This window comes from Aethalodelphis obliquidens, unplaced genomic scaffold, assembly GCF_003676395.1.
Source record: "Aethalodelphis obliquidens isolate GAN/ISIS:26980383/991018 unplaced genomic scaffold, ASM367639v1 scaffold53, whole genome shotgun sequence".
NCBI classification, from domain to species: Eukaryota; Metazoa; Chordata; class Mammalia; order Artiodactyla; family Delphinidae; genus Aethalodelphis; species Aethalodelphis obliquidens.
In genome coordinates, this window is record NW_020837997.1 from 9,384,009 (window position 1) to 9,397,724 (window position 13,716).

At 47.0% G+C, this 13,716-nt stretch overlaps 1 protein-coding gene across 3 annotated transcripts in view; it reads right to left on the minus strand.

The window, feature by feature from the left end:
• The window catches only part of VAV1 (vav guanine nucleotide exchange factor 1), a 50,153-nt gene that overhangs the window by 9,173 nt on the left and 27,264 nt on the right, over positions 1-13,716 (minus strand). For 2 of the 3 annotated variants that reach the window (XM_027085752.1, XM_027085753.1), the window contains exons 7-22: positions 12,615-12,683; positions 12,328-12,431; positions 11,618-11,717; positions 10,780-10,875; positions 10,493-10,561; positions 10,152-10,238; positions 9,975-10,060; positions 9,425-9,557; positions 9,019-9,128; positions 8,103-8,204; positions 7,776-7,873; positions 7,660-7,682; positions 7,438-7,483; positions 4,763-4,899; positions 4,373-4,438; positions 2,098-2,129 (exon numbers count right to left, since the gene is read on the minus strand). In XM_027085752.1, the coding sequence (XP_026941553.1) occupies positions 2,098-2,129; positions 4,373-4,438; positions 4,763-4,899; positions 7,438-7,483; positions 7,660-7,682; positions 7,776-7,873; positions 8,103-8,204; positions 9,019-9,128; positions 9,425-9,557; positions 9,975-10,060; positions 10,152-10,238; positions 10,493-10,561; positions 10,780-10,875; positions 11,618-11,717; positions 12,328-12,431; positions 12,615-12,683 (1,358 nt within the window). The remainder of the gene's footprint in view (positions 1-2,097; positions 2,130-4,372; positions 4,439-4,762; positions 4,900-7,437; positions 7,484-7,659; positions 7,683-7,775; positions 7,874-8,102; positions 8,205-9,018; positions 9,129-9,424; positions 9,558-9,974; positions 10,061-10,151; positions 10,239-10,492; positions 10,562-10,779; positions 10,876-11,617; positions 11,718-12,327; positions 12,432-12,614; positions 12,684-13,716) is intronic. The other variant, XM_027085754.1, reaches the window with a different exon arrangement.

Genomic DNA, 13,716 nt, shown 5'->3' on the forward strand with positions numbered 1-13,716 from the left:
AATAATATATAAATATGAACATGAATGTGTTTATGCTATAAATGTAAATACATAACATATATATATTAATCATATACTATATAATTATAGATAATATATGTGGGACTATGCATACATTTGTGCCATAAATTTAAATATATAACATAAATAATATATATGAACTATAGACAATACATTTATCGTATAAAATATGAATTACTTATTATATATAAATACAAATATGTTTATGCTATAAATGTAAATATGTAACAATATATATTAATTTTATACTATATAATTACAGATAACATGTAAATGTGAATACGACTATATTTATAAGTGTGAATATAACATAAATAATGTATGTTAATTATACACAATATATAATACAGATAATATATAAATATGAATAAAAATATATGCTATAAATATAAATATATAGCATAATATGTATTAATTTTATATAATACATAATTATATGATCTATAAATGTGAATATGTAATATAAACTTAAATATTAACATAAATGCCACTTTGGTTAATTTTAGGTCATGTAAATTTCACCTCAATTTTAAAAATAAGTTCAAAAAAAATCTGTGATGAGCAAAATGTCAAAATTTTAAATAAGAACAAGATCTGACTCTGCAGTTGCCTGATTCACCACAATTCACCTTTCCCTACTCCCAGCTCTATCATATCCTGTGTCTTTATTTACAGTTTTGGTATTTTGCTCATCACAGATTTTTTTTGCCTTGCTTTCGATTTTTTAAAATATTGCATTAAAATAATATGGATCTCGATGCCTGAGTGTTTTGGCTCCCCCTTAAATGTTGCACCCAAAGTCAGGGTCTCACTCTCCTTAATCCAGTTCTGGCCCTCGTGACCTGGTGACAACATCTGGCAGGGCAGGGGCAGAGTGGGCACAGCCTCAGGTGACCACGGTTTAAATCCTGGCTCTGCCACCTAGTTGCTCTGTGACCTCGGGAACTGAGTTTGCTACTTTGAGCCCCAATTTCCTTTTCTGAAAAGAGGAGATAAAACTGCCCATCACAGAGGGACATTTTTGACAAACGGCAATAATGCAGTTGGTGCACCTCATACATGGTAGGCATTCACGACACGGGTGTGTTATTATGCCCTTTGTGTAATAAGGTCAGGCTTTGGAGTCAGCCAAGCTTGGGTTCGAATCCGACCTCCTTCACTTCCTCACTTTGTGATACTGAACAAATCACTTGTCCTCTCTGAGCCTCGGTTTCCTCCTTTGCAGAAAGAGAGTAAGAATAACACGTACTTCAAAGTGTTACTACCGGAATTGAATGTGTCCTTGAAGTGCTGACACACGGTCATAAAAACAATACCATAGCATGTCCGAATCTAAGATGCCAATGATTGTAAAATTCACTGTGGTTTCGTGGGCAATTACGAAATAAAAATTAACTACCCATAAAATTAAGCAGAAGACTCAGACACCACTCATTGTAAGAGCCGTTCCAATGCCAGAGATGTTAAAACGCGGGGGAGAAAAATGTGTATTTTAGAATGCATGAAATGCAGTCGTAACAACGGGTGCTAATAATAACAGATAATAAAGTGCTTTTTGTGTGCCAGGAACAGAGCTAAGCACTTTCTAGGCTCATGGAAACCGCCTAACAGCCTTATGAAGCAGATATTATTCATCTGTTTTCCAGAGAGGAAAGCGGAAGCACAGAGAAGTTGAGTAACTGGCCAAAGGTCACAGAACTGGATAATATTGGAGTCAGGATTTGAACCCAGGTCAGTGGGCTCCAAAGCAACACTGAAAACCTCCATCCCTCACTGCTCTATCAGTAGTAGGTGCTTAAAAAAAGGGGGCGTGGGGGTGGGGAGAGGGAACTGCCATTGTATCATCACCATCATTTTCCTTCCGGTGAGAACATAATGTCCCAAAGTCAGGGACCTTCTTTTGTTTGTTCTCTCCTCAGCAGCCCCCAGCATAGGGCTGGAGCCAGCAGTTAATGCCCAAGGTTTGAAGAATGAATAACTGATTGGTTGGTAGCCCCCATCCCCACCCCAATGCCCAGCCCAGGCATCCACCCCAAAGCACCCCAAGTTGAAAATTTAAAAAGTGGTTCTACTTACCAGAGATGAACAGACAGGTCCTGAGGGGGACCCTGGGGACACAAAGACCAAGACTCAGGGCAAAGGGTCCAGCACGCAACAGGCTTCAGGGCACTACATTCATTCATTCATTCATTTTTTCCACTATCATTTATTGGGGGCCTGTTGTGCCAGGCACTGTGCGTTTCAGTGGAAATACAGTCCCAGAATCCAGGGGGAGAAATCGGTCCACCCTCAAATGAACCAGCTTTAAAGAGGCAGCTACGTTTGTAGGCAGAAATTGGAGAGACATTCAGATCTTGGCTTCCGAATGCCACGTTCCAATGAAAGGACCCAGGCTCCTTGGGAAAATGGTTGATTCCAAGATTGGGGCAGAAAAAGTACAAGAGAAGTCTGCTATTGTGCTAGAAAGTAAGGAAGGGCTCAAAGAATGATGGGGACATGTCGAAAGGACAGAAGAGCCAGCCTGAAGGGGCTCCCATTAGTCAAGGGTGGGACAATTTTAAAATAAAAATCCAGGAACATTTCCTGAGATAGATAACACACAGATACATAGATAGACACATAGAATATTGATTGATAGATACATAGATACACAGATAAATACAAAGATGATTATTAGATAGATACATAGATGATTGATAGATACACAGATGGATACATAACATAGATGATTGATAGATACACAGATACATAGATACACAGATGATTGATAGATACAAAGATGATTGACTGATACACAGATACACAGATAAATACATAAATGATTATTAGATAGATACATAGATGATTGATAGATACACAGATGATTGACAGATACATAGATACAAAGATGATTGATAGATACATAGATGCATACATATATAATACCTAGATATATAGATTAGAAGAGACAGTTCTTCTTTACAATAGAATATCTGCTAATAACTTCGCAGGAAAGGATGGAGTTGGAAATTCATAATGTAACTCCACAGTGGAGAAATGACCCAAGCCAAAAAAAAAAAAAAGTCAAAGATATTTTTGGGAAAAGTATAAACATGTACTCTGGATTACATAATATATAATGATTTATATTAAATATAATAATTTATATAATAGTATAATGTCCTTGTTGAATATCATGTCTTTAAAAATCATGCTATGATTATACAAGAGAAGGTTCCTGTTCTTGGGAGATATTCAGAGGTGAAGGAGAAATACGTCTGTAAACTTACTTTGAAGTATCTCAGGAAAAATAAATAATAGACATTTTGAAATAAATAAATTGTGCAGAGAAAGATGATAGAGCAAATGGGACAAAATGTTAACAGGTAGTGAATCTGAGTAAAGGATGTATGGAAGTTCTTTGCATTATTCTCAGGACTTTTCTGGAAGTCTGAAATTACATAAAATGAAAGGGACAAAAACGGGACTTTCCCTCTGCAGGCTCCTATGAGGTCTGTGAAGCAGGCAGCAGGGTCATGAGGGAAGATAAGGTTTGGGAAGAGTGGGGAAGATATTGTCATCATCAGGAAGAGGGAATCAGGGGCTTCCCTGGTGGCACAGTGGTTAAGAACCTGCCTGCCAATGCAGGGACATGGGTTCGAGCCCTGATCCGGGAAGATCCCAAATGCTGCGGAGCAACTAAGCCTGTGAGCCACAACTACTGAGCCTGCGCTTCTAGAGCCCGTGAGCCACAACTACTGAAGCCCTCGTGCCACAACTACTGAAGCCCGTGCGCCTAGAGACCGTGCTCCGCAACAAGAGAAGCCACCGCGATGAGAAGCCCGCGCACCGCAACGAAGAGTAGCCCCCGCTCGCTGCAACTAGAGAAAGCCTGCGGGCAGCAATGAAGACCCAACGCAGCCAAAAATAAATAATAAATAAATAAAGTTTTTTAAAAAAGATGAGGGAATCAGGGGAGCGGGGAACAGGTGAAGAAGGACAGGGGCCGGGCAGAGTTGTGGGCAGGTCTGTTCCCAAAAGCTGGGCAAGGAGGCACGGGGTGGGGAGTGACCCTGTAGAGGATTCTGTTCAGTGCCCCAGAAGGCAGGCAGGGGTTGGCCAACCTTCTAGACCCCTGCTTCTTCTCCTGATGATGGAGAGGATCTTCATACAAGAAAAAACAAAGAGAAAAGGACTGGTCATCTTTCCCAGGGTGGCCCCCACTCTGGGCTCAGTCATTGAGGTAGGGAGTGACCTGCCATGATGGACGGCCCCCTCCTGATCTCAGGAGAGTCTCCCCAACGCTGCAGAGGGTCGCGGGACCCTCTCTGAACTCCCCTGCCCTCTCTCCAACCAGACTTGAGACACTCACATGCACGTAGGGCTTGACCCTGTTACAGGGAAACCAGCCAACTTCATTGGTAGACGTATTCCTGCCCTAAGAAGATGGGAGGGAAAGATGGACAGAGAAGTTACAGGCAACCAACATGCGTGTGTGTGTGTCCATCTTTCACCCAACGGCCACTCTGCTTGGCCATCTATCTCTCCACGGCCTGGATGCCCAGAGAGGTGTCAATCAGTATCAACTTCCTGGGAAGACCGCCAGCTCAGAAGGGCCAGGCCAGCCCCAGAAATCCCCATAGACGTCACTCTCCCCAGAGCAGCCATGTCCAGTTGTGCCATGATCCCATTCCCAAGGTCACCTACACCCTGACCCCAAGCTCAGGTCCTTCTCCGTCACTCCCACAGCCCCAGCCTGTACCTCCCACCAGTTCTGTTCGGCTTCCGCCTTGGTGAGTTCCACAATGTCTCCAGGGCTGAGGCGTAGAAAAGGTCCGATGGCTCCAGGGGGTGGAGGCAGCCCATAGTACTCCTGGCACACCTCCATCTTGGGCAGGCCTGGAGGGGAGGGGAGGTGGTGACACAGTACGGCTGGTAGTCCGGGACTTTCAAACCTGAGTCTCACCACTTACCAAGATGGCGAAAATTAAACAGACAGACAATACGGCAACACCAAGTGGTGGCGAGGATGTGGACGGAGCAACTGGGAGTCACCTGGGTTTCTGGATTCTACTTTTTTGTTTTTCCTTGAAGAAGTTTTTCATATGAAAATACTTTAAATAATTTTTTTGGCAAAAACAGGGAGGGTGGCCACCACCCCGTAGCCCATTCCTACATGGCCGTAGGAATCCACTTTGGGAAACTATTTGGCTGTATCCACTAAGGCTAATTCCACTCCTGATAGATCACCAAGAGAAATGAAAACATAGGTCCCAGAGAGTCATAGACAAGAATGTTTACAGCAGCTGTCTTCACAAGAGCCAGAAAAATGGGCAACAAACCCAATGTCCTCAAGGAGATGGATACACACAGCACAAAATACAATAAGCAACGAAAAAGAACAAATGACTGCTTCAGGCAGCCGCACTCGTATGCAGTAACTGAGTCCCTGCTGTACAAGTTCATGTGGATGAAGTTCAAGGGCAGACAAAACTAATCTATGATGATAGAGGTCAGACAGTGGTTCCCTCTGGGAGGCGGGATGGACTATAGCAGTGAGTATGACCAACACCATCCAGTAAAACTTTCTGCGATGATGGAAATGTTCTATACATTAATCTGAATGGTGGTTACATGGGTGGAAATTCAGTGAGCCATACATTTAAGATTTATTCATTTTATACACCTTATGGTATGTATTTTCTATCTCAATAGAAATATTTCAAAAAAACAAAACACAGAAATATTTCTATCTCAATAGAAAATTATATATTTATATATACAATGGATATGAGCAAGTGTATATATGTGTACATATATACGAACATATATGCATTGGCTATGTTTAACTATATATATATATATATAGACTCACATACACTCATATATATTTCCTCCTATTGAGGACATTTGGGTTATCTGGTTTTTGACCAATAAAGCTGATATATGCATTTTTGTATAAAGCTGATTTTATACATATGTATTATTATATTATATATATAGCATATATAGATATATGTTCCTACTATTGAGGACATTTGAGTTGTTTCTAACTTTTGACTATTACAAATAAGACTGATGTATCTATATCTAGCTGTAGATATAGAACTACAGCTAGATATCTATGTATCAGGATAGATAGATAGATAGATAGATAGATAGATAGATAGATAGATGATAGATAGATCGACCTGAAACTGAATCTTTACACTGATTCTGTATGACTGTGAGCAAAGAGTTTATTTTTCTTGGCCACACCAAGTTCTTTAATAATGCCTTGCCGTCCTGCTTCCTAGCCTTCGTACATGCTGTTCCCTCTGCCTGGAACACTCCTGCCTCCTCATCTGTCTGACTACTCCTTACCCTCAAGTGTCCACTTTAATGCCACCTCCTCTGAGAAGCCTTCCCTGAAGGCTCAGATTCATCAGGTCCCCCGCTTGAATGCTCTGGAAAACCCTCTACTTCGCCCACCTCAACTGCAATGACTTAGCCACAGTCTGTCTCCTGCTACCAGCCTGGGAGCTTTGGAGGGACAGGAAGCACACTGTTTTCAGTCACCATTTGCCCCAGACAATATATACAGTAGTTGCTGAACAAAAATCACCCACCACGACTATGATCCCACAAACATCATTAATATATACCAGAATCCAGCCTTTCCCCACTGCCATTGGGCTAAAAAGAATTCTGGCTTGGCCAAACCCTGCATCTCCTGCAACCATCCAGTTGGACTACACTTTGCTGAAACTACTCCATTATGATAAGATTTTGTGATACAGAATCAGTACGAGAAGGGATGAGGTATGCCCAGCCAGCTAAGACTACAGATGGAGTTTGTCAGCGAGAAAAAAAAAAGGGGGGGGGGGGGGGGGGCAGTGAATAATAAAAGTGAATGGGAGGGGGTGGAGGGATAAATTGGGAATTTGGGGTTAATGGATACACACTACTATATATAAAATAAACAACAAGAACCTACTGTATAGCACAGGGACCTATATTCAATATCTTATATTACTGGATCAATATAGTAATAAACTATAATGGAAAAGAATCTGAATATCTATAGATATCTATAGATATCTATATAGATATATATAACACTGAATCACTTTGCTGTACACCTGAATCATTGTAAGTCAACTATACTTCAGTTTTAAAAGTACGTATATACATAAAAATGTGAATGGGAGAGAAAGAGCATCTTAACAAGGATTTCTATGTTCTGTGCATCCCCTTCACAGTGTTTGAGCAAAGCTAGTAAAGAATTTGAGTTCGTTATTTATAAATTCCTTTGGGGTTTCTAGGACTGGAACAAATGCTTTATAAGCAGGGCATTATGTGGTCATTAATATAATTGTTGAGATCTGCCCCTGGACCAGCATCACTGAGGCAGACTAGACGTATTTCTGCCCCACACAGCGCCCCCTTCTGACTCACCCAGCTCATTCCTCTTTTTGTCTTGAGCCCGCCGATGTGGCTTATCCTGGAGGGAGAGACCAAGAAAGCAAGTATCGCTACCTGTGCCCAGCCTGAGGGCTCCTCAGCCCTTATCTGAGCACCCAGCAAAGAGCCATGCCCACTGCCAAGGGCTCCCGGGTCCTGCCTTCCCTACCCGCCCCCCTGATTTTCCACGCACAGAAAGGAGCATGGGGGTCTTACCTTCTTCATAGTTCCTGCAAAATCTATGAGAGGGTAAAGGAAATACTAGTTAGAATGGGAACCCCCCACCCTCCATGCAGAAGCAAGCCCACCTCCCAACTTCAGTCTCCTGGTACCTTGCCCGTGTCGACCACACGGAGGGACCCTCCCCAGACACTCCTTGTGTGCAGGTGCACGGCACCGCTGGCAACGGTAGCCCTGATAGAAAGTGCCTCTGGGATGCAGGGAGAAGATAAAGAAAAGAGTCAGTGATGTTGAATGAACACAGCCAATCGTTTTACCAACAACATAAAGGGCCCCTTTGTGTTCTCTTTAGAGCAGGACAGAGATGGAGAAGCTAAAGGTCAAAGGAGGGCCTCCCCCCTCCCAACTCAGGGCCATGACAGTCAAAGAGGAAGAGCCAACCCAGCCCAGGACCCAGGTCCATCCTCCCAGACTCCCACCTCAGCAGCATCTGGCAAGCCTTGCAGGACGTGGTGTCCTCAAAGGAAAACATCTGGAAGTCATGCCCGTTGGAAGTGGCGTTCTCGGGGTAGATGTTGGAGCTGGTGAGGGAAGATAATTCCATGCAATGGAACAGGATTCAGCCATAAAAGGGAATGGAGTACCAACACACGCTGCAGTGCGGATGGATGAAGACCTCATTCTTTTTCATGGCCGAATACTATTCCATTGCATGGATATGCCCTGTTGTGTTTGTCCATCCATCCACCGATGGACGTTTGCATTGTTGCCACCTTTTGGCTGTTGTGAATAGTGTTGCAATGAACATGGGTGAAGACAGAAAGCGGATTAGTGGTTGCCAGGGGCTGGGAGCAAGGGAAATGGGGAGTGATCACTTAATGGTTGCAGGGTCTCCTTTGGGGTGGATGAAAATGTTCTGGAACTGGATAGAGGTGATGGTCGCACATTGTGAATGTACTAAATGCCATTGAAATGTACACTTTAAAATGGCTATGTTTGGGGAACTCTCTGCTGGTCCAGTGGTTAGGAGTCCGTGCTTTCACTGCCAAGGGCCTGGGTTCGATCCCTGTGGGGGAACTAAGATCCCACAAGCCGCGCAGCACAGCCAAAAAAAAAAAAAAAAAGTCTAAGTTTTTGTTATGTGAATTTCACCTCCAGAAAAAGAAGGAGGAGGAAGGATTTTCAGGCTGGTGACTGAAGCTTACAAAGACTTGGCATTCTGGTGATGCATACAGCCTTAAAAGACTGTCCCTCTCATTTCCCAGATAAGGAAACTGAGATTCAGAGTGGTCCCATGGCAGAGATGAGACGACAGCACAGAATTGCCTCCCAGATCCTGCACCCAAAGGCTACAGTCCTCTGAGGATAGAAAGATGGAGGAGGAGGGTGTCTTACATGGCCATCTCGAACTGCTCCAACCACTTCTTCTTCAGTTCTCGTGTCTTGAAGAACAGCTCATAGCCCTGGGCACCTTGGTCCTCAATCAGGAGGAACATGTGAGTCCACTGCAGGGAAGCAGGGTTGAAAATGAAGGCACCTGCTCGGAAGAGGGTGGGACCACACGCCCATTGACCCTACCACTGTGGGGAGAAAAGGGTCAAGCCAACTACAGCCTGTCTGCTCCCAGGAGAGCCATGCATGGGTTACCATGCAAAGGGCTGCCCAGGAGAAGCAAATACACGTTCACAAATCTCAAATCACACAACACACGCACTGGCATTCCAAAGACTAAGTGGAGAGCTCCAGCTGCACTGAGGCTCCCCAGCACTGAGGTTCCCCAGTTACAGCCTCCAAGCCTCACCTTCTTGTTGTCCCGCTCTCCGGAGGAGTCATCTCTAACCTGGAAGCTGTGCAGGTTCACAAAGTCCTTGAGGTCGTAGGTGTCCCCTCGGCGCTTACAGATGAGCAGAGCTTTGTCGAGCAGGAAGGCGTACCTGGAAGCAGCTGGGTCAGGTGCCCCTGTCGGGCTCCTCCTTAAGTCCCCACCAGCTCTCTGCCTGATCCCCTCCCACCTTCTGGGCCCCCGCCCTGCTGTCCATCTAGGATTCCTGCCCTTTTCGTCCTCTGTGGCCAACTTGGCCATGCCTACCTCACCCACGTGATCTTTACAGGTCCTGCCACCTGTCGTTCTTGGCTCCTCCCACGCATCCATGTTGGCTCTGCCCCGCCTCTCCATCTAGGCTCCACCCACTGGTCTGTGTGGCCTCACCCACCTGTCTATCTAGAAATAGGGCCAAGCCCCTGCCCAGACTCCACTCCAGATCCGTGTTGGCTCTGTCCACCTGCCTAACTAGTAGCCTGGCCCCGCCCCTGTCCAGGCTCCACCCCAGATACGTGCTGGCTCCGCCCACCTGTCCATCTTGGAGCGCCGCTCCACAGAAGTGATCTTGAGCTCGCCGTCGATCTTGGGTCGGCCATAGTGGGCCAGAGACTGGTCCTACACAGCAAACAGGGTGTCTGGTAAGGGGCCACGCAGGAGACCAAACCCCCTCCCCACGTGGCCACGGCCCTGGCCATGCCCGCCTCACCAGGTTCTCGATGGACAGTTGGAAGTTGGTGATCTGCCTCAGCGTCTCGTTGTCACGCTTGACCTCGTTCACGCACTGTGCCAGGTCCTGGGGGTGGGAGAGGGGTGAGCCTGGGCCCCCCCCACCTGGCCGGAGACAGGGGGTCAGCCCCCAGCAGCGGCTGGCAGAAGGATGTCACTGTCCCCAAGGGCGACGCTGCGAATAACACTCGGCGGACAGGTGTGTCCCCGTGCGGTGGAGGCAGGGGTGGCCCGTGGGTATGACCGTGCCTGGATGGTACTCACTGACTTGAATGCGTATGTGTCTGTGTGTCCCCGTCACCCCTGTGTGTGACCACTCACCCTCATGGCATCCAGGGCCAGCCGCAAGTTCTCCTTCTCCGTTGCGTCCTGCGTGTGTTTCACCAGCTCCTGCGTGACCCACAGAGATGTATATCACCCGGGGCCTCTGCCCTCTCATCCTGGGGAGCCTTCCAGACAAGCCTGGCCCACCAGCTCCTTCCTCCTCCTTCTGCTGTCCGTAGAGGCATGGCCCCCATGACCCCACCCAGAGAGGGGAGCCCAGCCCCCAGGAGCCCTTGCAGGGAGGTCGATGTGCCAAACCCATGCCTGGGCGCCCCCTTGGGCACCTGGAGAAGGAGGTGATATTTGAGGACCCGCTGCATGGGCACCATCAGCAAGTCCCGTAAGGTGAACCTCCCGTTGTTCGCTCGCTGAGAACATTCCTGGGAGATTGGAGAAAGAGGTGAGTGAGAAGAGGTAGAGGCAGGTGGGGATTTTTATAGAACCCGAAGCTTCATCTCTCCCCCAAGGAAATAAGGAAGAATGCCACGGGGTGAGAGGTGGTTTAAGACCCAGGTGGAAGGCTGCCTGGGGAAGAGGTCCAGGATTCCTCAGCTGAGGGGGGCTGCAGAGGGGGAGATCGACAGGTCTGGAGGGTCCCCACCGTGGAGACCAAAGAAGCTGATGGACGGCACACACAAGCCATTCCTCAGCATCCCTGCCCCGTCTGTGCTCCCACTAGACACACGGGTCCAGGGTGGGGTTCAGTCCAGGATCAGTGCTCGGCCCAGGATCAGGACTTGGTTGGGATCGGGGTTCTGTGTGAAGTTGGGGTTCAGCCCAGACTTGGGGCACAGCCAGGGTTGGAGTTCTGGCTGGGGTTCAGTGTGCCCTCAGAGTTCAGATCAGGGTCAGAACCTCAGCCTGGCATCAGGGCTCAGCCCAGAGTCAGGGTTTAGCTGGCGTTAGGGCTCAGCATTCTGGTCCATCTCCTCCTGGTCCATTTCTCCCAGTTGGCTAGTCAGTACCACCCTCCCCAAATCTTCAGCGGGCCAACTTCTGGCTGGGCTGCAACAGAAAGGGATGCCATCTCCAGCTCAGTTTCCTCTCTACTGCCCCTGGAGCCTGGGAAGGAGTGGGAGACACACACACACACACACAGAAAGATGTAGGCCATCCCCCCACCTCCAGCTTCATCTGCACATCCTCCCGGGCTGTAGCCACACGGTCCAGGTGCTTGCTGGCCGACTCCACCTGGCTGCAGTAGCGGCCATAGATGAGGAACCTGTGGGAAGAGGACATGTGGCCGGGGAATGGCAGCTGGCACCAAGGTCAGGCAGATCTGGGTGTCAGTCCCAGCCCCACCTCTTCCCAGCTGCATGACGCTGAGCCTCAGTCTCCCTGTCTGTAAAATGGTCATAACAATGGCACGCCACACACACACACACACACACACACACACGTGGGGTTATTATAGCATTAAATGAGATAAAGCACAAGAAGCTCTTATCAGAGCACCTGGTGTATCATCTCTGCTCAACGTTCATTTATTTAATAAGCATTTATTGATCACCTACTGTGTGCCAAGCCCCATGTTAAGCACTTTAAGCGTCAATTTACTCCATCCTCACCACAACCCCAGGAGATAACATTCCTGGATCACACTGATTTTATAGATGTGGAAGCAGAAGCACAGAGAGGTTAAGTGACTTTCCAATGCCACACAGCTCTCAAGAGGAAGAGCTAGGAATTTAACCAGAGATGGGCAGCCCCTTGCCCATGAGCAAAGAAGGAAAAGCCCTCTCTGTCCAGTGGTCTATGAGGGTAGGGCCTTCCAAATGCCCACTCAGGGCAGGGTGACTTCCAGAGGTCTGGGCTGGCCAGCTGGGTCTCACCTCTCCTTGTATTTGATGAAGACCTGGTAGAGGGTGGGTGCACTGGGGTTGGCCAGGGCTTCCTTCAGCTCCTTTAGGAAGTGGGTGTGCACGCGAAGCAGGTCCTACTCGGAGAGAGGGGTAAGGGCTGGGGCGGGAGCCTGGGGCTCGGGATGCCGGGTGGGAGAAGGGTCATCCACCCACCCTATGTCATTCATCTTCCACACCCCACACTCCAGGGACAGGTGAAGCCAGCAGACCATCCCCACTGGACAGAAGTCTGGGAGGGCGGGCATTGGTCAGTTCACCTCAATGTTGACGAAGATGATCTCAACGTCTTGGGGTTTAAGGAACCGCTGCAAGGGCTTCATAAAATGCTGTGGGGGGGTTGGGGGAGACAAGGATGAAGGATGAAGGAGTCCCAGAGAGACGGGGAGGAGGAGACAGAGACAGAAAGGGACGAACAGAAACACAGAGACTGAGCGAGAGAGAGAAATGTGTAGAGAGAAAGAGACAGAGGCAAGGAAACAGAAAAGGAGAGAAAAGGGAGATGGGAAAAAAGTCCACACGAAAACCTGTACCAGATGGTTCAGAGCAGAATTAGTCATCAGAGCCCCAAAGTGGACACAACCCAGATGTCTGTCAAGGGATGAATGAATAACAAAATGTGGTCCATCCATGAAAAGGAGTGAAGCACTGACACACGCTACAATGTGGATGAACCTTGAAAACATGTTGTTCAGTGAGAGAAGCGAGACACAAAACACCACACGGTGTATGAGTCCATTTAAATGAAATGTCTAGAATAAGTAAATCCACAGAGACAGAAAGTAGATTAGTGGTTGCCAGGGGCTGGGGAGAAAGGGGGTTTAAGGGGTGATGGCTAAGGGATATGGGTTTTCTTTGGGGGATGATGAAAATGTTCTCAATTTGGGAATTCGCTGGCGGTCCAGTGGTTAGGACTCTGCACTCTCACTGCCGAGGGCCTGGGTTCAATCCCTGGTCTGGGAACTAAAGTCCCACAAGCCGCGCAGTGCAGGCCCCCGCCCACTCCCCACCAAAAAAAAAAAAAGAAAGAAAAAACTGTTCTAAAATTAAGCAGTGGTACACAACGTTGTAAATCAACTGTACTTCAATAAAAATGTTAAAATGAACTGTGGTGATGGTTTCACACCCTTGTGAATATACCAAAAAACATGAAATTATAGATGTTAAATGGGTGAAATGTATGGTGTATTGATTAAATCTCAATAAAACGGTTAAAAAAAAGAGATGGCCAAAGGACAAAGAGGAACTAGAGAGTGAGAGACAGTAACAGAGATGGACGGACAGAGATGAGGATACAGGAAAAGATAGAGACAGGGATAAAGAGACACAGAAGGAGAGAGAGAGAAACAGAGGAAGAAGTAG